Below are 22,435 nucleotides of genomic sequence, written 5' to 3'. Positions count from 1 at the left end.
CACGGAGGACGCTCGAGGGCGAGCGGCCGCGCGGAGCGGCAGGTGCCCGCCCTGACGGAGGGCTTCCGGCACTATTGGAAGAAAATGGGAGGAGGTGGGCAAATGGAGCCGTTTATATTTTACTTCCTGAAAGTTAGGGTGAGGCTGGCACCAATATTAAAGGGAACATTCCCCTTCTTGAAGATTTAGGAAACGGGAGACAGGGGAGGACCGACTGACCTCTCCAGCGCCCAGAAGCGCCTTTAGCAATCTGGTCTGGGCTCTTTGAGGCGTCATTCCCTTAACTTACCGTTCCTTTCCAATCAGAAATACAGATTTCTCCTTCCTTTACCTTCTTTGCTGGTCGTTGGACAGAGGACTAAAGTTCTGATAAATCTTAGTTTCAAAACTTTTGATTTATCCGGAAGTCAGTTTTCTCATTTTTTTTATTAAAAAGGAAATACCAGATTCTTGAATAAAGAATTTCATTAATAGTTGTTAATTAGCTCTGAAATTTTGCTTTTGACAGACTGCAGTATTTTTATGCTAGGATGGAAACATCTACCTTTCTAATTAGTTATCTCTTTCTTCATTATCCATAGATCAAACATCTAATTCCTTTTTGGGATATTTATGTGTATGTATCTTTTAAAATTATCCACATAAAAGTGGTTATTGTGTGTTAAGATGCCTGCATCTCTGTGTATTAATGTATAAAATATTACAACCTTTTCTGTCCTGTAGTTGCCAGCCACCCAAAGGGCGGGTTTCTGCGGGTTTCCAGGGAAAGGGTTTATTTAACTCTGAAGCCTTATTGCAGTGGTCCCTAGTGAGGTGTCAGATCTATAGTTGGTTCGTTCCATTAATAAGTATCAGTTTTACTAGTTCCCACGTCATCTTCAAACATCTTTTGTAATACAGTAGGGATTTTCCTATAAATTAAATAACTGGAGCAATCACAGTGCTGTATTTTATGTTTACTGAACGTTTAACATGAGATACCCAGTTGTGTAGTAAAAACTCAATTCAATAAAAGATGAATTGCCATAGATGGAAAATGGGCGTTAGTCATTTAGCTAGATTCACTTTAGAATAAGATTTTCTCAGAAGACATATCTAATAATTTGGATAGCTCTATGTAACTGAGGCAGGAAAGGGATTCCCAGAGATGGGAATGTTTATGGCTGTTGTACCACAAAATTTAATCCATATTGAAAGACTGCATAATTCTGGGAAATTCAGAGTCCCTGTGGTAGTATTTCCAACAAACTTTAATATTTCATGGGTTGCGGAACAGAAATCAGACTTTCTGTTTTGAATATGGAATAAAAGTTCAATTTTGTCGGAGTTGCAAATACTTGGTTTAAATGAGACATTGCCCAAGATTGTTCCGTAGAAAGTGTGAGCCCCTGCCACTGCCGCCTCGGGAGGCACGCCGCACGCGTCGCTGCTCCTCGCGCGTCGCCAGGGAACGGCGCGGCGGCCACTGGAGGAAGAAGCTATGGATGGAAAACTCTTTGCAGAAAAGTTCCCAATGGAATTGTGATAAAAGCAGGAAATTCAGAGAGTTTATTAAGCTGATGTGAGTTAGAGTAGAGGCTTTTAAAGAGTCTGATTGATGTGAAAGTAAACTCTGGGAACACTGGGACTGAGCGCAATAATGGGGGTTGCACGACCAGTCACAGACGGGCGGCCGCGCGGGGTCGCAGGTGGCGGCGACGGGCGCCACAAGGGCGCGAGAGGTGCTCGTCGGATGCAGGCGCGGCGCGGGGTGTGCGGCTGCTCGTCCACGCACGCGGGCCGCAGCAATCCCGCTGGGGCGGCGCGAGCCGGGGGTGAGCCCCGCGGCCACCCCCCCCGCCCCCTCATCCCCCGCGGCCCCCCCCCCCCGCCCTCCCTCATCCCCCGCGGCCCCCCCCCGCCCCCCTCATCCCCCGCGGGCCCCCCCCCGCCCTCCCTCATCCCCCGCCCTCCCTCAACCCCCGCGGCCCCCCCCCCGCCCTCCCTCATCCCCCGCGGCCCCCCCCCGCCCCCCTCATCCCCCGCGGCCCCCCCCCCGCCCCCTCATCCCCCGCGGGCCCCCCCCCCGCCCTCCCTCATCCCCCGCGGCCCCCCCCGCCCCCCTCATCCCCCGCGGGCCCCCCCCCCGCCCTCCCTCATCCCCCGCCCTCCCTCAACCCCCGCGGCCCCCCCCCCCGCCCTCCCTCATCCCCCGCGGCCCTCCGCCCCCCTCCCCCCTCGCCCCCCTCATCCCCCCGCGGCCCTCCGCGCCCCCTCGCCCTCCTCGCGCCCCCCTCTTCCCTCGCTCCCCGTCCCCCCTCCTCCCTCGGGGCCCCGTCCCCCCTCATCCCCCGCGGCCCCCCTCGCCCCCCCTCATCCCCCGCGGCCCTCCGCGCCCCCTCCTCCCTCCCCCCTCGCTCCCCCTCCCCCTCCCCCTTCGCGCCCCTCCCCCCTCGCTCCCCGTCCCCCCTCCCCCCCGGGGCCCCCCGCGGCCCTCCGTCCCCCCCCAGGCCCCCCACGGCCCCCCCGTCCCCACGGCCCCCCGCGGGCCCCCGCTCCCCGGCCCCCACAGCCCCACGGCCCCCCGCGGGCCCCCGCTCCCCGGCCCCCACAGCCCCACGGCCCCCCGCGGGCCCCCGCTCCCCGGCCCCCACGGCCCCCCGCGGGCCCCCGCTCCCCGGCCCCCACGGCCCCCCACGGCCCCCGCGGGGCCCCCCCCCGCCCCCACCGCCCCCCGCGGGCCCGGTCGAGAGGGCGGCGGCTGGCGGGAGGCGGCTCTGGGAGCGAGCCGGGAGCGGGCAGGAGCGCGGAAGGCCGAGCGCTTCCCCGCCAGGCAGCGGGGCGTTTGGGTTCGGTCCGGTAGAGGGCAGAGCTCTGGAGCCCCGGGGTGCGGGCGCAGGGGTGGGAGGAGCGCGGAGAGGGAAGTGGAGGAACAGGGATGGTGGTGAGGAATGTCTTCCCAGGTTCTCGAGACTTCCGAGAGCGTGGCTAGGAGCCCTGGGAGAAATAACCCAGGCGGCTTTCCCAGCTGCGCTGGGGGAGGACGGAGGAGGTGTTAGGGGCCGAGGTCCAGACCTAGGCTCAGCGGGGCCCAGGTTCAGGGTTCGAGGACACGGCGCCCACCCCTGCCGGAGTCTGGGGGCCGGCGAGTCGGAGCCAGCTGGGCGGGCCGCCGCCAGGAGCACTCCCGGAGCGGGAATTCCCTCGCGCAAGGGCGCGGGCTTCCCACGGCCTTGCTCCCGGCCCTCCGGCAGTTCCGGCCCCCCCCCCTTTTTTTTGAGACAGAGTCTCGCTTTGTTGTCCAGGCTAGAGTGAGTGCCGTGGCGTCAGCCTGGCTCACAGCAACCTCAAACTCCTGGGCTCAAGCAATCCTCCTGCCTCAGCCTCCCAAGTAGCTGGGACTACAGGCATGCGCCACCATGCCCGGCTCATTTTTTATATATATATCAGTTGGCCAATTAATTTCTTTCTATTTATAGTAGAGACGGGTCTCGCTCTTGCTCAGGCTGGTTTTGAACTCCTGACCTCGAGCAATCCGCCAGCCCCGGCCTCCCAGAGTGCTAGGACTACAGGCGTGAGCCACCGCGCCCGGCCAATTTTTTCCCCTTTTCACTCAAATTCTGGGCTCTGAACCCCGGCCGAAAGTGTTGCTTCTTCTCCGGCTGTGCCCAGTCAGACGGCCAGCTTCCCAGACCGGACCCAGGGGAGGCCTGTCGAGGCTGGAACACCTGTGGCGGCGCCGAGTCCCGCGGACCGGACCGAGAACTGTGCCGGCGCTGGCCGGGCGTCGCGCTCTCCTCACGCCGAGATTGGGAGCCGCGCCCGGGGACTGGGGGCTTGAACCGCGCCGCCACCGGGCGCGCCGAAGGAGGGACCCGGAGCCGCCCGGCCCGGCCTCGGCGGGGCCTGGAGCCTCCTTCCGGGACGCGGGCGCGAGGCCGCTGGCCCGCGAGTCTGAGCGCGAGTTCCGGCACGGCTCCGGGCCGCGGCCACGGCCGTCCCGGTGCCCGACGGCTTCCTGGCAGGTTTCCCGCCAGGTAAGAAGCGCGCTCCCCCGGGACGCGCCGCGCACCTGAAGGCCCGCCCCGCCGCGCCGCCCGCCCCGGTGGCCGCCACCTGCCCGCGCGCGGCGTCCGGGCCCCCCGCGGGGAGTTCGCTTTTTTTTTTTAGGAGGATCTTTTTATTTCCTCTGGATATGCCAAAAAAAAATCTAATATACATAACCCAGCAGTTCTGTGAGGCTCCAAAACGAAGCGTCCTGAGCATAGGTAAGTTCGCTTTTAAAAAATGGGTAAAACTTCCGTATTTTCCAGTCCTCCCCTCCAATAGTCTGGAGTCTAATACATTATCAGATCGTTTTTTTCCAACCAGATCTTTTTTCTTGGTAATGTTTGATCCTTATCTGACAGGAATTATTGCCGATGCCACTCACTGGCCGTCAGCCACGGCGGGGACGCAACCGGGACAGGCCGGCCCTGGGGAGCCTAACTGTGACCTTCCGTTTGACTTTTCCTTCTGTGTTGCTTCATTTCACAATTATTTGAGAAAATACTCTAGGTTGATTCACTCTGATCTTTTTAGATCACTAATCCTCGTACAGGAGGATAATGTCAATTCAGCAATGCGAAGGGAGGTCCTCAGTATTATCTGCTAGGAAAGTTCAGCAGACCAATGACTGCAACGCTCTAAATTAATATCAAATAGTCCTCAAAACATAGTGTGTAATGAGAATGTAAAGTGTTATAATCAACTTTACTCCAAACCTTAAAAGGGGAAATTTAGAGCAGGTAAACTTTAATTCAGTCTTTAATTATTTCAGGAGTTGGAATTAACATTTTTTTTCCAGATTTATACTGCCTTAACATGAAAAGGATAAGTAATTTTATTACAAGAACAAAACAGACTTGCTAATTTTATATCTAAGTTCACCCATATTACAAATTCGAAGTATATATTACCACAGGATGGGAGTTACCAAACTCCAAGATATTATGCATAAATGAAATAAACTCAATTTGCAAAATTAGAAAGTGGAACATTAAAGTATCTACAGTCATTATAAATAGTGCAAAGTACATACCATATCTACAGTGCAGGGGGAGAGTATAGACATGTGAAAATGAGTTTCTTAAGGAACCATTAGAACATTTTTTTGAACAATTAAAAATATTAACAAGGGTACTCAAATACAGAACCAACCAAAACATTTATTTTTTCTCTTTTTTCAAGAAAAACTGTCGAGCTTCTTCCCAGGCCTGCTGAGGAAATCTGTTGGCCAGCTCAAGATAGTCTTGGGAACCAGGACATTTCCCTGAGAGAGGAAAAAAAAAGGAGAAAAAAGTTTAAAAGAATTAAATTCTTTCATTGAAGTTTAAGAAATTTATTTTGATATCTGAGTACAAAATGGAGATATGTACTTCAAATAAACCATGCTACATTTTAGGTAAATAAGGTGAACTATCTATTTTGATGTATCTATAGTATAAAATACATATTCAAACCACAATCCAGTTTGTGCTTCTAACATATTCAGACATTAATCCCTACATAAAACATTATGAAAAAAAATTTTTTGGACCCCAGAATAAAAAAATAAGCAGAAGCCAGCATAGTGGCATTTGCCTGTAGTCCCAGCTACACAAGAGACTGAGGCAGGAGGATCACTTGAACCCAATTCAGGGCTGCAGTGAGCTGTGACTGAGCCTGTGAATGGCCGCTGCACTCCAGCCTGGGCAATAGAGCGAGATTCCATCTCTTAAAAAAAAAATACACAGTGAACAAAATAAAACAACACTCACATATTCTATCCTTAAGTTGGCCATGTTAGCTGTGACATTTGTTGTCATCATTAACATTGTCATTAATGATTGTCATCATTAACATTGACAAATGACATTTGTTTTCTGAAATAGTCTATTTAATTGAAAACATGAAGTTCGTTTAGCTTTACAGATGTTCCAGTTGTGGCACTCAGTTGCCTATCTGACGAAACAAGGGGACAATTAGCACCTTTCGCCTGGTGTTAAAGGCAAAGCAAGCCCACAGCTGGACAGTCAGTGGTGGGTGTGTGAAAACCCAGATTCCTCCTCAGCAGTAAGAATGTGGTGCTACCAGGAGCCACTTTTATACTTAGAGGTTTACCTGGGCAATGAACTAAAAATGTCTTGAGACATTTTATGAGGTCTTCATCTAAGCAAAAGGGGAATGTCCAAGGTGCAAAACTGGCAACTTAGTGAGGCATCACCATTTAAAACAAAAAGTAAGCATGTTATGAACTGTCGCTAACATAGTGATGAACCTTTCCCCATTTGCTATTCTGTGGTGTGAACCTGTGACTGTGGATAGCATGAAAATCAGAGAGTACGGTCCCTTGGGAAAGAAAGAAGGTTGAGACTTCCACAGGCCTCAGCTCACCACGCAGATGGGCAGCTCCTGAGGCTGCATCTTCCAGGTGTGCAGGAAGGGGTGACTCATATTTTAGTCAGGAGAAAGAGTCAGAAGAAAGAATGTCTATGCTTCTTACTGGCAAAAAACTTCCCAAAACAAAAAACACAGTACTGTACAATTAGAAAATAAATATATTAGAAGATTTTTCTAAGTATTTGCATGTATCCAAAACTTTAAAAATTGTTTTGTAAGAAACAGTAACACATTATGCTGATTTCTTGCAAGTAGCCAAAGACAACAGCTTTAAGGAAAAAATAGGGCTGTGACTGAGTCAGGGCAGAACTGGACTTGTACACTAATTCTGGCCTAGACAGATGGTACTGACTATGCTGTTGACTTGAGTTTCTGAAAAGTTGCGTAGCTTTTTGTTTACTTTTCTGAGTACTTGAGTCAATAAAACATGACATTTTTTTCATGATATTGTAACAGCTTTAGTTATATTTTCTTCTATGTAATTTTCAACATGTGGCTGCCCACTATAGATGACTCGGGTGTGTGTGTGTGTGTGTGTGAGAGAGAGAGAGAGAGAGAGAGAGAGAACACGAGAGAGCGAGCAATGTAAGCCCTCCTCCAAAAAAGGGCTGCTTGGTTGGTGTCCCAAAGTGTCCTGCTGGGAGTGGGCCTCTGAATGGCCACGTTAAAGACTATCAAACTAATGGAAGAATTGGGGAAAATCTGGATTAGGGTCTCATTAATCAGGGACGCTGTCATGATAGCCACACAAAGAGCAACATGCACTTCTCAATTACAGTCCGGGTAGCAGAATATTTACAAAAGTAAAAATGCAGTTTAAAGTTCTAAATCTCCAATTCTGATCATAGGAGAGACCTTAGCAGGAACACTATATGGAAAAAATTTATAAATCTTTTGGCCTCTGGACTTTGCTAATTTGATGGCTTTTTCTCCATATAAAACAATTATTTTGAAAAAAAAGTTCAAGTACTTGAATTTAGGGAGAAACTATGGGATACTATCATTGGTAACTATTCTGAACATGGATAAGGAACCAAACCCATGTGATTTCAGCCTGTAGGTAAGTAATGTAGGCCAATATTAATAATCTGATTGTCTCCTGTATTACAAAGTAGTTCTTTTGTATTCACCATTTATTGTCCTGCATGAGGTGAGAATAATTACACAAAGATGTTTTGTGCTTTTCTTTTTTATAGATTTCTCTGTATATTCTTATGCACTAATGCTTCATGACAAAATCAGTTTACTTACTGAAATATACTTGGTATCTGACTCTGAAATATTTTAGATGATGTACTAAATTGATTTCTCTAAAAGTTCCAGAGGAAAGGATGGGAAATATGTCCATTTGGCTAACAAACATATGAAATAACTTCAATACATACCTTTGAGCTGGTGAGACTGGTTATCTGCTTGACCTGGAGTCTGTGCAAAATCCTATGTGAGAAGAGAAAAGTGTTTTTACACCAATGACATGAAAAGAGAATTTCACTAAAGGTGGCTTTAAATACACTTCTGATTCATGCAACCATTTTTGCATCAATAATTTGCAGCCCAAATATAAAAGCTGAAGAAACTGATGTTACATAATCAGGGTTCCTATACATTTAAACCAAATAGTGATGACTTAAATTCTGCTAACTATCACCAGGGGCCAGGTTGCTGCTTACTATGGAAACTACAACTTTATTTTATATCTAATAAACTAAAATTTTAAGCTAAATTTACTATCAAAAAATATGAACACATTTTTAACATTTTATAAAGTACCAATATAAAAGCCCTTATGTAATCTGTACCTAAGTCTTAAAGTATGGTGATTTTTACTTTTAGATAGAAAGTGAAAAATAGAGTATATACTATGTAAATCTTTAGAAACCTATGATAAACCATCAGCTCATTTATTTATTTATTTATTTTTTAAGATAGGGTCTTGCTCTGTTACCGGTGCTAGACAGTGCGTCATTATACCTCAGAGCAACCTCAAACTCCTGGGCTTAAGTGATCCTCCTGCCTCAGCCTCCCCAGCAGCTGGGACTACTATTGCATGCCACCACACCCAGCTTTTAAAAAAATTTTTGGTAGAGATGGGGTCTTGTCATTGCCTAGGCTGGTCTCAAACTCCTGGGCTCAAGTGATCCTCCCACCTTGGCTTCCCAAAGTGCTAGGATTACAAGCGTTAGCCACCATGCCCAGCCTGAAAGAATCATTTTATAAACTAAAGTCCAATGTATATTCATTCCCTTGAGCACAATTATTTATAGAAAAAAACTTGATTTAACTCTACTAGTTTAACATGCTATCCCATATAAGCAATATAAGAAATTTCTGTAGCATTTATAAAATTTGTGTTAAGTATGGATTTTTAAAATAGTAAATCCTTATTTTAGATTATGATATCATTTGTATCTTTATAAATTGTTTTATAAGCAGTTGAAAATGTAAGGAACTCAGTTTGTACACATATAAAATTGTTTTTGCTCAGATGTCACCTCTTTGGCGAGGCCTCCCTGCTTAGGCCATAGAAAGCTCCACACCATCTCCCTGCAGTCCCTCCCTGCTTTCCTGCCTTACTTTTCTGCAGAGCACTCATCGCCATCTGACATGCCATTTGTTTTACTAATTCTTATTTGCTTGACTCCTTCCCATTTTAATGAAAAATCTACAAAGGCAGGAATTTTTATCTGTTTTATGCATTGCTGTATTCCCAGTGCCTAGAGCTGAGCCCAGCATACCTTACACACTTTGACACTACCCACTGAATAAAAGAATGAATAGTGTGAATTTGAAAAGATTGTCTTAAAATGATCCGTAATGTATTTTCTATTTAATTTAATCCTAAGGCTCTAAGAATAGGATTTCTATTTAATTTAATCCTAAGGCTCTAAGAATGAAGAGCCCTAAGTGTTGATATGATGGTTATATGCTGTGAGACTTTATTAGCATTTTAATAACTAAAAGACAGTTTTTCAAAATCCATATTTATAGATCTGAATATCTGACTTGAAAAATTTTCCAGAAAATGGAACCCAGACTCAAACAGAACAATTAAGTTGTGTTTATTAATTAAGTTGTGTTTATTAATTATCTAATAGAGGATAGTTTAGAAAATGTAAACTACTACTTATTGTCTAAGGTGAAGAAGGCTTGGGGAACTCGAGCCGTCATCTGTAGTTCTGGGTACCGTCCTACCCTTTTGACAGTGATAGATATATTGAATATATTAGCCAGAACGCAGAGCAACAGTAATATGTTATTAAGAAGACCAGAAAGCGTTGTGTATTAATCACATGTGTGTCATAGAGCAAAAAAACACTGATTTTATGGTGGAACATTTGAAAGAAAATGGGAGATTTTCAGCAAATAATGATCTACAATGACAACAGGAAAAAAGTCACATGATTAGTCATTAGTAAATGTTAAAAAATAGTCGACTTGATTTTTCTATTGTCAGTCAACTAAGTTAATTTATTTGCTATGGCACCAATTCTGATTCTAGTCTTACAGAATTTAACTGGATCAGAAAAATATAAGGCTGTACTTAAAAGTTTTAGATTTTTAAAAAGGCAATATAAGGTACACACATGTACATATATAAGAATCATATTTATTTAAAAATTTACAAATGAACTGGTTTTAATTCATCTTTCTTCAGCAATTATTATCTATTTACTATAGCTAAACTAAAAGCAAGATAAACATACCGTTAAAGCCTTAAAGCAGTCTGGCCATCTTTTAGAAATATTTACCGAGAGCAGGTTACCATTTCACTAACTGGAAAAAGCTCCTTTCTTTGAAATCTTCCAAGTAAAAATTATTCAACACTCAACCTCAGTTCTATCAATGATATTTTAGAAATTATCTTGATATTTTGGAAATTAATTCTTAAGCACAGAAATATGTGAAGTGTTTGAAAGGCAGTGTGGAAGGCGAAAATAAACTGCTGGCTCACTTGTCCTTCTTCGTCGCATTAGTTTACACAAAGCCAGAGAATTGCACATAGAGTAGAAGGTACCTGGATGAAAGTGGCCAGTAAAACACAGCTCATCTCTTGCTCCAGAATGATCTTGTTCTGCTGATTGTTGTGACAAGCAGCGATCAGCGAAGGGAACAGCACTTTGATCAGCCTCGGGTCACTGAAATACTGGAAGGGCAGCTGGCAGAGCTTCTGCAGCACGGTGGGGTGGCGGCCGGACTGCACGGTCACCTGGAGCAGAGGAGGAGCCCAGGTCAGCCGCCAAGAAGCCCGCCTGCCCCTCACCCTCCAGCACAGGCCAGTCAGAACATGCCGAATCAGAGTCCGGAAAAAGACTCCTAACTTCTTACCAGAGTTTAATTTAACTTTGTAATGTGTGCAAACAGCAGACAATAATAAAATCTCATTTCTCAACTTAAGGAGATGATTCTGCAAGTTCTGTAGCCATTTACAACTTACTATAACCCATGATGAAGGGTGTGGGTGCCACGAAGAGGATTAGGGAAGGGGATTCAGAATGCGCACTGCTTTGACAATGCGCCCCTCCTGCCCCCATGAAGCAGGGTAGTCACGTTGCTTAAACCTGCAAAGAGCTCACAAGAAAGTGAGATCCTCTCTCCTATGGCCCTGTCCACTGCAGTCCTCCCTTAACCTGGCTCACGAGATCTATTGGGTGTGTACGCAAGTCCTAGAAAGAAAGGGAATTGTAAGGAGTGTGGGACAGTTTTAGCAAGTTCAGGCTCCAAAAGATCGTTCCTCCAATCCATACTCCTTATCTTTGTTTCCATCAATGCCACTGAGTCTAAAAGGAGAATTGTTTAGATAAATGAGACTGTTGTCTTGAAGTGCTCTAGGTTTACAACTGTGTACATTTAAAGAAATAGGGCAATGCAATTAATGGGCTTGCAGGGAAGCCCTCCTAATTCACTCCCGAGGCCTACGTGATAAACTAAGAAATGTCAAAATCAGATCTGTTTCAAGTAACTTTGATTAGACAGTTCTAATATGAAAGAGCTGGGTGACCCAAAGCCCACTTCATGATCCAGAAGGAAGCTCCTAGAAGGTTAGGAACACTGTAAAACTTAAGGTCAAGACTGTAAATTGTACTAGGAAAAACACAATTTTACAGGTACACACCCAGACAGGACTGCATTCAAATTAAAACCAGAAGGACAGAATGAAACAGCAGAGGCAGGAGAAACATAAATTACAGGGATTTACAAGTTTTCAAAGTACTTTTAACAATACTTTAAGAACACACTCTCAGATGATAATGCAGTTTGGTTTAAGAACAAAATCAACAAAGTAATAGTTCACATATTTTCGTTCAATAGCTAAAATGACATCAAAAACCTTTAGAGAATGTTGATAGGAACTTGTTAATACCTTCAAATCCAGGAGGAATTTTAAAGACTCACACTGTGTGACAATTCTACACATGGCTTTGTGCTGCCGTTTCTGACACTGGCTGAGAAGAATATGCCCTACCATTTACTTTATTGGTAAAGCATTTACTTAAATCTTTATTTTAATTATTAGCTACAAATTCTGAAACACAGCCAAATGGTCACCAGTTTAGCATTTATGATGACACCATTATTAGAAGTCTTTTTTTCCCTCTTGGGACAAAAATTAAGAAGTTTTTTCTTTGAAACTTCATTGTTAAAATGCTATTATTGGAAGATTTGCTAATTGAAAAAGTATTAAACTGGCCAGTCTAGTTGGCACAGGCACAATGTTAGCTCAAAGACAACTCCTGTTCCTGGTAAAGTAGCACAGAACATTATAACTGAACCGGAGCTTACTCTATTTGGACTCCTAAACCTCACTGGGGTAAAGCAGAGCCCCTGAGGGACCTCTTGGTCCCCTCAGAACAGAGTTAGTTATCAGTTGCCTGTTTACAGAGTGAAATTACAGAGATCACCAACAGTGTAGTGAGATGACATGCCAGAGGCCATTACTTATAAGTCCCTAGACTGCAGAAGATGCAAATGGATGTAGACAGTTTGATTACCTTGGGCTAAGGAGTTCTACCCATAGGACCACCTGATAAGACTTAACCAGGTTATAGGTGAGGAGTCTATGAGGGCTGGTGAGACCTCCCCCTCCTACCAGTGGTGTGGTTGTGAGCCAGAATGGGACATCTAGTCCACACTGTCCTTCAAACCACATTGTGGGGAGATGGGCTCAGGAGGTCCAGGAAGGGGCCAATCTGTAACACTAAGATCTGTAACACTAAGACTTGATGGGCTAATGCAGGTGGGTTTGTGACACAGAAGGGTGGCAGCATGATGTCATGAGCACAACGAACAGTCTATAATTAGAGTAAGCACTTCTCTTTGTGGAAGGGAAACACAGCTGGGAATGCAAACAGCCTGAACTTAATGCTCAGAGCTTTGAGTACCAGGAGAGAATTGTCTGAAGGGCTTTGACAGTTGGGGGGAGGAGGGCAGGGCTCAGTTTTATTTTGTCCAGCCATTGGCTCCTAGGCCTTAGGTGGAAAAGTGTCACCTTGGACTGCTCAAACTATAGAAAGTTAGTAGAGTCATCACGGGACATGAGAGTCTTGCTGAATAAACAAAATGTGCATAAGTGAGGGACATCTCAGATTTATAATATGGTGTTCTCTCTATTTGCCTTCCTTATGGCTGTAACTAAGTCGATAAGTGCTGCAGTCCCAGCTACTTGGGAGGCTGAGGTAGGAGGATCGCTTGAGCTCAGGAGTTTGAGGCTGCAGTGAGCTATGATGGTGCCACTGCACTCTAGCCTGGGCAACATAGCAAGACCCTGTCTCAAATAAAAAAAAAATTGTTGGTCTGTTAGCTTTGTCCAGACAAAGGGATGCCCCTTAAGTCTTAAGGTGTGCACCACCCTGAGTCTGCCTGGGCCACTGGACCCACCTTTCAGGGTGCACAGGCAACACAAACATAAAGGGGTTTCCCACAGAGTCTCCTTCCAGAGCGCTGAACCAGCCAGAGGGGGTGGCCTAGCTGTAGATTTCTTTGGTGGCCATAGTCATCGGCTAGAGAGAGCACAGCACATCAGCTATTGAGCACATATGGCCTCAATAATAGAAAGAAACAGCCTTTCAAATATGACGTCCACCTGCAGATGCAGAGTAGGGCTCCCAGGGAATTTCTAGTAGCATCCAGATCCAAAGACATTGAGACTGAACTTTGCTCTTGGATGTGATTCTAAAATAGGTGCTGTAGGAGATCTGGGTTCCTGCTTTTATTTTATTTGCCAACTAGCTGTGTGACCCTGGACAAATTGCTCAGTTGCTCTGGGTTTTAAGGTAATGAATTTTTTAAAAAGTAAACTTTTTATTGAAGTATAATGCACATATACACACACACCCACAGCTACTTCCTCGTGCCCCTTAGGTGTATAGCTCAATTTTCACAAAGTGAATATCACAGTGTCACCAAGCACCCAAATAAAGAAAGAGAACATGAACAAGCACGCTGGAGCTTTAAATATATTCTTTCTCACTGAAAGTTAGATTCCTACACTTTGAATTTGAGACAAATTATATGGAAACTGTTTGTGCAGAACATCAGAGAAAGTCCTTCAAGGCTTCCTTGGAGCCATTCCTGATCATTCTTTGGGCAGATCACGGTGCACAGGCTCCTCTTTTGGTCTTCTATGTAGAGGCTGGTGGACATAATTCCACAGTCCCTGAAGGGCATCTTTTACCCAAATGCCCTGGTGACCCACTTTTTCCTTTAGTGTCATTGGTGAGGGGTTGGCGAAGGGAGAGAGGGAAAGACAGACCCTGTGACTACTTTTTCTTTTTGGAACTATCAATGGTTCTGGAAATAGTGGCTTGAGAAAAAACAAAGTTGCCACAAAGAAATGATAAATGTTTAAAGTGATGGATGTGGTAGTTGCCCCCATTTGATCATTATACAATGTGTATTCGTGCACTGAAACATCACACTGTACCATATAAATATGTACAATTATGTGTCAATTATAAGTAAAAATTAACTTCTTAAAAAAGGAAAACTGCATGCTGGCAACGGATGCTACAGCAGGGTGGAAAGACAGGGCCAGGAGGATCTGGGTGCTGGGAACAAAAAGGAGTCTGGAGTGGAGGAGTGGACACGCTGGTCCTTTTACCCTCCACTGACACCTGGCCACCCACTAGGCCTGTGGTTCCGACCTTTGTGCTCCCTACCAACGAAATACAAGTTGGGTGCACCGAGATCGCGCAGAAGAGAGTCTAACTTTAGCAGATGCTTACTGAGTGCCTCCTGTGCCAAGTGCCTATTAGCACGACAGGGACACAGAGTATAAAGTCAGTCCCTGCCCTCATGCACAGGAGAAGACTCCACGTGCTGGGGAGGATCACGCTTTAGCGCCCGGAGAGGAGGCATACACAAATGACAACAATACAAAGGAGCCTGGGAAAGACATGGGGCCAGGGGACCCACGGGAAGGAGAGACCGCTTCTCACTCAGGTGTATGTGGAAGGCTGCACTGAGCGGGTGGGTTGGACCTAGAAGGCTGGATAAGACGTGGGTACCTGGAAATTATAGGTGGAGGACTTTTTGGTGGAAGGAAGCAGCTCATAGATCCAATACTAGATTGTCTTAGTTGGCTTGGTATAACAAAATGCCAGAGACTGGGTGGCTTAAACAACAGAAATTTATTTCCCACAGTTCTGGGGGCTGCAAGTCTGAGATGAGGGTACCAGTGTGGTCAGGTTCTGGTGAGGACCTTCTTCCTGGTTTGCAGTGGCCACTTCCTCACCACACGCTCAGACGGTCTTTCCTTGGTGAATGTATTTCTGTAGAGAGAGCTCTCTTTTTGTTATAAGGCCACCAATCCTATTGGATTAGGGCCATTTAACCTTAATTACCTTTTAAAAACCCTGTCTCCAAGTACAGTCATATTGAGGGTTAGGGCTTTAACATAAGAATTTTGAGAGAACACAGTTCGGTCCACAGCATAACCCTTACTCATTCCTCATCGCCCTCGGCCAGAACCATGCACCATTAGAAAGGCTACTGTCGTTAATCGGTTTCAGAGTTGAGTGGCTCCTCCTGGGGCAGTCCTCTCTCAGTAGCCATTAAGTCATGAAGTTGGCACAAGAGTGCTGGCGTTAGGTAGTCCTGGGACCCAGGCGTGGGTCTGCCTTTGATCTGCTATGGTCACTTAACTAATTTGAGCCTTAGGGTTTTTTCTATAAAATGGGGTAGGTGGCAGCCGTCAGGGTTTGGATGAGGACCCAATGAGACATTGTCTGAGGCCGTAAAGTATAAAGCAATGCGAGCTGTGAGTTCGGTTAGCTCAGCATTTCTGCTGCTCCAAGCTTCCTGCCATACAAGACGTAGCACGGGCAGGACCAGAAGCCCCTCCCACTGTGAGGCCTTCTATCCTCTTCCTCCTGCATTTCCTCTTCAGAACAGAGGGACTGGCAGAGGTGGGCCCTGCTCTCTGGCTGGGACTTCTCAGCAAGCTTCATGTCACCTGGGCAGCCATTGCTGTGGCCTCTCCCTGGCCCTGATGGCACGGAGCGAGCTACGCAAACAGTGCTGGGGCTGCCAGCCAGGGTCTCGTGCGGTGGAGTAGGAAATGCATTCTGACAACTCTGAAAAGCAAATCCCTGCACAAGCATGATCCAAGAAACACAGGTAAGCAGTACAGAGAAACAGAGGCTTAGCATACCATGTGTATGTGTGTTTTGACGCTGTTGTGCCAGACGTGAAAATGGAGCAGGAAGAGCCAAAGTGAATGGGCTGGTGTTGTGGACTCCTGATTCAGACCCAGGATGCGTTTCTCTTGAAACACTTAAGGAAATCCTTAAACCCAGGAAGTCTTCCCAGGCAGCACAGCCAAAAACAGTCTTTCCTTTTCAACCCAAAGACATGGCGGCAGCTCTCACATATCCGAGCACATGCAGCTTCGTTTCCAGTTCCAGAGGACAGGAGCTGTGTTTTTCCTCCTGTGTCTTCCATTGTTCTGCTGGAGAGTGAAGCACAGAGGAGGTCCTCCAAGTTACTGGAGTGGATGAAAGGATGTGACAGAGGGCCCCTTGTTTACAAACTTGCAGGTGCCTTGCCTTGGGAAAAATCATACCGCGCCTCTTCCCATGAGGTATAGATGCCACTTTCTGAATTTGAGGCCTCAGTGGTGTTTACATCATGTTGCCTTAGGTCTGCATATCTAGCACCTAACCAGTGGATTTTGTGATAAGCTGTTTCCTATCCTGGAAGGAAGTTGGGATTGGGATCCCATCTGTCTTGGGTACCAACTCAGGGATCCCTGGCCTGGTTACAAGGAGAGGTCTGGAAAAGATCCTCCCCCTTCTGTGAGTGTGGGCCACACTGGTGTCTCACTTAAGCTGAAGGAACTCAAGGTGTTCTAGGACACTGCGTTGCCAGCCCTCAGCCACACCCAGCACAGCAAAGCCCGTCAGTGGCAGAGACAGTACGCTATGGGCTGTGCCCTTCTCCCTATGTTACCTGAGTCTCTAAACTCTGAGGTAGGTAGACAGGGTTATATAATGGGGAAACTATGCTCAAAAACTTCAAGAGACTTGTTCCAGTCATTGGTAGAGTTGGCTTAGAAAATTTCCACCACTCTGAGCACCAGCTTCTTTCTCACCTCCCAGGCCCATCTGGGGCTACAAGACTCATGAGGCCACTCCTTCCTGGGCAGAGGGGTTCCCTGTTGTCAGGCCTAAGCTCACTCCCACGACTGGCCACCAGTCAGTTTCTTGCATGACTTTGCCAGCCCAGATGAAAATGGGAATGACATTCTGCCATTCTAAATAGACTAAACCAACTGACACACAGAGATTAAACTAACACAAAAGGCCTTTCTTCAAAAGCCGATACTGTTCTTGGCTTGGTATCAAATAACCAGTTCTTGGCTGGGTGCTGGGATGTGCCAAGGGTTTGTCTCAAATTATCAGATGTAAGAGCTTGAAAGAGAGGAAGGGTTGGTGCTGGGGACAGACTCTCAGGAATGAGCTGTGGGAACATGTGACTCCAAAATAAGCACCATCTCACTGTGGCCGTGTAGCTGGCTGCCTCCGGTTTTGAGTGCCTTGCAAACCTGGTCTTACATTTTTGAAACAAATACTATCATGTCAAATATATTTATAATATTAATACTTGGTATGCTCTGTATAGTTTTACCCAAAAGTTAAATTTCAAACAAACAAAAAGTGGAGATAGAGTACTGAGTAGTCAAAAGTCTGGTTTAAAAATGTGATAGGCCTGGGGGCAGTTTGCACATTTCACAGGTATAAAATGATAACTATCACACTCACTCCATGAGATTCCAAGGAGAGTGGCTAGGAAAGCCCATGGAGAGTCTATGTCATATAAATGTAAAACATCCTGATTCTTCTCATCCAGAGGGACCCTTTCCTCCAGCTGAGACCACCTGGAATGTAGCCATACACTAGGAAAGGAGCAAGCAGGCCTCTGAGCAGAGAGATTAGTGCATTCGTCAACTGTGTGCTGAGCACCTACTCCGGCCAAGCATGGGGTGCGGCACTGGGAATGGAATACTGACCAAGGCAGAGACATCCCTGCCCTCACATAGTGCCCAGATTTCCACAAAATCCACACCAGTTACGTACAAGAAAGTTCTGCAAGCTCCAACTCAGCTCTACTCAGTTCACATTTCAGATGCAAGTTTAATAAAAGTGGCCTTTTTGCCTATAGTAGATTGGAATCAGCAAATTAGAAAGACTGCTGGGTTAGGTAGACTGACAAGAGAAAGAAGCATCAGCTGACACTAATAAGTGAAGGGGTGGGAATTCAAATTATTTCAAGCAGAAATGAGAATTCAAAAAGTTTCCCAGAACCATTTGGCATAAGAGTAAGTATCTCCACCCTTTTCAGTTGGTCTTAAGAGAGTACTATATTGTAGTAAAATATCTTATTAATTATAACCAATTACCTTTGCTTAGTATGTTACACTTTAAAAATTTGCTTCCATATACATGATAATCCTCATGTGCCTTGACATACTAGTAGGAACTCATTTTTAAGGCATCAAAAAATATATAAGAAGGCAAAAAACTGTATAATATTATAAACATGATCAGAAATAGTTGTTAAACACATATTGTGTTTTAAACGTAAATGTGGTCATCTGCAAAATTCACTTATATGGAAATGGTTCATTTCCTGACCATACCAAAACCATGACACTAAATTACAAAAACAAACTAGAAAAAGGTTCTGTAGTAGCTTCTTGCAATATATATGTGTCAAGTAAAAAAAAAAAAATATATATATATTTTCTAGTAATCTACATATGTAACAGGCATGTCCATGGTGCTTATAGTAAAATCTCTAGGTCTCTAGAACTCACATTCAAGTAAATGAAATAGGAAATGGTCAAGTTCTGTTTTAACCTATTTATACTCTGTGAATCTGCTGATTTTAGTAAGACCTAAGAATGAACCTGAATTCTTCCCTTATTTAGAAGGACTCCATCAGTGGTTTAGAAAGCTCTCCATTTTGTGTTATTTTTATCAGTTGTGTTTTTCTTTTTTTCCTCCATACGGCCTTCTGGCAGGTTTCTAAATCACACACATGGGCCAACTGTAGAGCCCACTTCGCCTAACTGCTTAGGCGATGGCAGCCTGATGTGAATCCCAGTTTTCAGCAGTCGCAAGGCCATGTGCTCAGTGGGGACAGGGCTTTTGTTCGCTGCTCTATCCCCGGGACGGGACGTGGCATGGTGCCTGGTAAACAGGTGTTCATTAATATCTGGGGAACGGATGAACGAGGACTGAGCTTTGGTCCCTAAACCTTACTCCGGGGGGTCCTGCACACGTCACACCAGAGCTCTGGGCCTACTTATCCTAGGGCCTTCAGGTCCTCAGATAACGCTGTCTTTGAATCTGTAAGAACAGCTGACTAGGCACTTCGGCCAGCACCCAATCAAAGGTGCAGAGCAAGGGGGCAGGGCGGAACAGGGGCAGCCTTGTGAGCTGGTCTGTCAAACCTCAGGCCAAACCAGTTCTGCTGGTCGATGTGGTGGGTGCCTGGGTCATGGAGTCAGACAGGAATGTATACAGAGTTAAATCTCAGCAGGGCAAATTCTTAACGCCTAAGAATTCTTGTGGGTTTTTTTTCCTTGTCAGAGACAAGATGTCCTCAACAGAAGGGCAAAAGTAGGTGTCTAGACATCTAAATTCATTAAAAGAGACAACTGAGAGAGTATGTAAATCATTGAACAGAGAATGTTTTTTCTAGCAGAGCAGAAACAAGAGTGCAATAGCTATTGCAGCCCTCTCTGCAAAACTGGCCCTGCTACAGGGCTAAGACGCAGCAGCTGCGTGGCCAGGCTAGGCCAGCGCACAGGCCAAGATCTCTGCCCACATTTCTCCTGCCAAGTTCATCACACCTGGAGCTCAGGCTCAGGAGCAATATGACAAGAGGGTCCTTGAGGCCAGTGACCTCTACATATCATATAAAGTGTATGGCATGCCCCAAACACAAATTGTTTCTTTCATCTCATGCCTTAGGGATAGGGTAGGAAGGGTGTAGGAGTGGCTTTAATATCTCAAGAGAAAAATTTGAAGAGTCTGTCGACATATATAACAAAATCAATCACAGCAGAGAAACACAAGATTCCCTTGGCTAGTGGTGCAAACAAATTCTTATCCTCCCAAACTTGCTTCTCCCAGAAGATTATTTCTAGGCTGAGATTAAACACAGAGATCTTGACGGCAGGCCCTTGAAGCACCAGGCTTCTTCCCGGTGGTTCCAGGGATTCACTGCTCTTTAGCACCACCAAAATGAGGAGGATGAGAGAGAGAGAAGAAGGGATGGAGGGAGGTATGCCGGCAGGGTCATCAGGAGAAACTAATGCCACGTTTGGGGACTTGGAAACCAGGTGACCCCAGAGAAACAAGGGCTTTCCTCACGCAGTGGGGTGAGACGCTGTCCTTCAGGGAAACCGTGTGACAAGGCCGCTGATCAGCTGCTCTCTGCACAGCAGGCTGTGTAACGGGTGCCACTAGCAGAGAGATGCAAAAGAGCCTTCTAGGCAGATCCCATCCTCAAACGTCATTCTGCTTCTGCAGGGAGAATGATGTTTCAGAACCAGCAGCACTTGCTCACAGTCCTGGAGCTCGGGTGCGGAAGGCTGATGCCCACCTGCCCACTCTCCATGTGCTGGAGTGGACTTCGAGTTTGGCATATCCTGCTCCTGCTCATAACAGTTGGGGGGTCCTCATCTCCTACAGCATCAACCCTCAAGTTCTCGGCCAGCACACAGGACCCCATGACTTGGGCCATGCCTTCCTCTTCAATCTTACTTGTTCTTCCTCCTATGTCCTGAGCTCCAGTCAGAATGGACAATTTGCAGCTCCCTGGACCTGCCAGGCCATTTCACATCTCAGTCCCTTTGTTCATGTTCTTTCCCACACCTGGAATGGCCTTCCTACCTTGCTACCCGGCAAGTATTCCACTTTCAAGTATCAGTTCAAGGACCACCCCCACTGGCAAATAGTTTCGAGGGGACACTTTAGCATAGATCCAGGGTTATTTAGTGTCTCTCTCAGCCCCCAGAACATCAGCAACGTGAGGGCAGGGACTTCATCTATTTTGCTTCCCAGTGTATCCTGGGAGTCTAGAAGAGTGTCTGGCACGCATTGTGCATTTGTTGAAGGAAGGAACGAGTGTCAGCACTGACAGCATTGCCCCGTGGCTTGGACTTCACCAGGACAAGGTCTGGGTTGTGTGATTTCTGCCTCTCCCAGCACATGGCTTGACACAGGGTGGGCATTTAGTAAAAGTTGATGAATGAGAGAACGGATGAGTGATGAATGCTCATCTGGACACAAAGCTCATGGTACTGGCATTTCCTCAAGAATAAGTCACCCTCCAGCATTCTGTTCTATGTTAAAGCCTCTTTTTCCCTCTTTCATATTGTCTATTCTGTGAGAAGAGTTATCTTTTAAATGAAGCAAGTTTTGAATTCTTTTCAAACACATCTTACAGCACAAGAAAGTCAGGCTAGATTTTCTCAAAGGCTTGGCTAACCCTAAAAGTCCAGGTTCTATAATTTGTCAGGGACAATACCCAAAGGTGCTGTTTCTACTTTAATTTACATTTGAGAAAGAATCCTGTCTATAGAGCACTGACCTTGAAATTCTATAGACTCGCCACATCATCATAAATTTGAGGCACTACTTTATTTTGGATTTTCTGTGTATTTGCATCATCGGTGCCCATTTTCCACTGGGGATGGGGTAGGAAGATAGCTGGTCACAGAAAGCTGTGGATGATGTACAGGGCCTGGTTCCAGTGACCTAGAACAAGTCCTTCTCCTCTCTGGCAATGAGGGGAGTGTACCAGATGATCTCTGAAGGCCGTGAACTTGCAGACATAATATAATCCTGCGCTACGGACAGTCGCACACACATGCACCCTGCGCTGTCCACACCAACGCAGGTTCTACACTTAAATGTGGTAAAAAGAGAAGGAGTTTTTTTCCCATTAAGAACAAATGAAAGAAGTCATCACATAAGATATGCCACCCCCAAATTCTCAACTAGTACCTATTTTGATTTTCTAGGAAAAGAGAACTGATCACACTCACACGCACCACACAGAGCACTAGAAAGATTATGTCCGTTACATACTGACAGGAGATGCGTGTGTTGGGATTGGGAAGTGGGTGGGCAGCGTTTAATCATGCCTTAAAATGCAAATATTCCAAGTGGGTTTTGGAAATTTCCTGTGAGGAGAACTGGGGACAAACTTTCCTCACCATGGGGCTTTTGGGTGGTATGAGAAGAGCAGGGTTAATAAATGCAGAAAACACAGGCTGATAGGTTTTCTAGTCATAACCTAACAGCAGCCAGAGAGCATGGACACATTCCATGGAATGTTTATGGGCTCACCAGCACTAGTCCATGACAATTTTATTTAATCATAAAAATATAATAGTCATCAAATCTTTTTGTAGTTTCAGTTTACTGCTTTCTCAAGTGAAATAAATGGTCTCTCAGATTTCTTCTGCTTTCATCTCTCTGCTCTAAGTATAGTAGGATACGGTTCCAATTAAGGCCCATTAAAT

General features: G+C 45.8%; 1 protein-coding gene across 7 annotated transcripts in view; it reads right to left on the bottom strand.

Annotated features, from left to right (window-relative positions):
- Window positions 1-5,166: 5,166 nt before the first annotated feature.
- SCAPER (S-phase cyclin A associated protein in the ER) overlaps window positions 5,167-22,435 on the bottom strand; it is a 503,757-nt gene continuing 486,488 nt past the window's right edge. For all 7 annotated transcript variants that reach the window (XM_012739362.2, XM_012739365.2, XM_012739364.3 and 4 more), the window contains 3 exons: window positions 10,415-10,606; window positions 7,785-7,836; window positions 5,167-5,290 (listed from right to left, as the gene is read on the bottom strand). In XM_012739362.2, coding sequence (XP_012594816.1) covers window positions 5,187-5,290; window positions 7,785-7,836; window positions 10,415-10,606 — 348 coding nt within the window. In that variant the 3' untranslated portion in view covers window positions 5,167-5,186. The remainder of the gene's footprint in view (window positions 5,291-7,784; window positions 7,837-10,414; window positions 10,607-22,435) is intronic.

Source organism: Microcebus murinus, chromosome 6, assembly GCF_040939455.1.
Source record: "Microcebus murinus isolate Inina chromosome 6, M.murinus_Inina_mat1.0, whole genome shotgun sequence".
NCBI lineage: Eukaryota > Metazoa > Chordata > Mammalia > Primates > Cheirogaleidae > Microcebus > Microcebus murinus.
The sequence above is the reverse complement of the archived record's forward strand: the minus strand, read 5'-3'. Positions and strand labels throughout refer to the sequence as shown.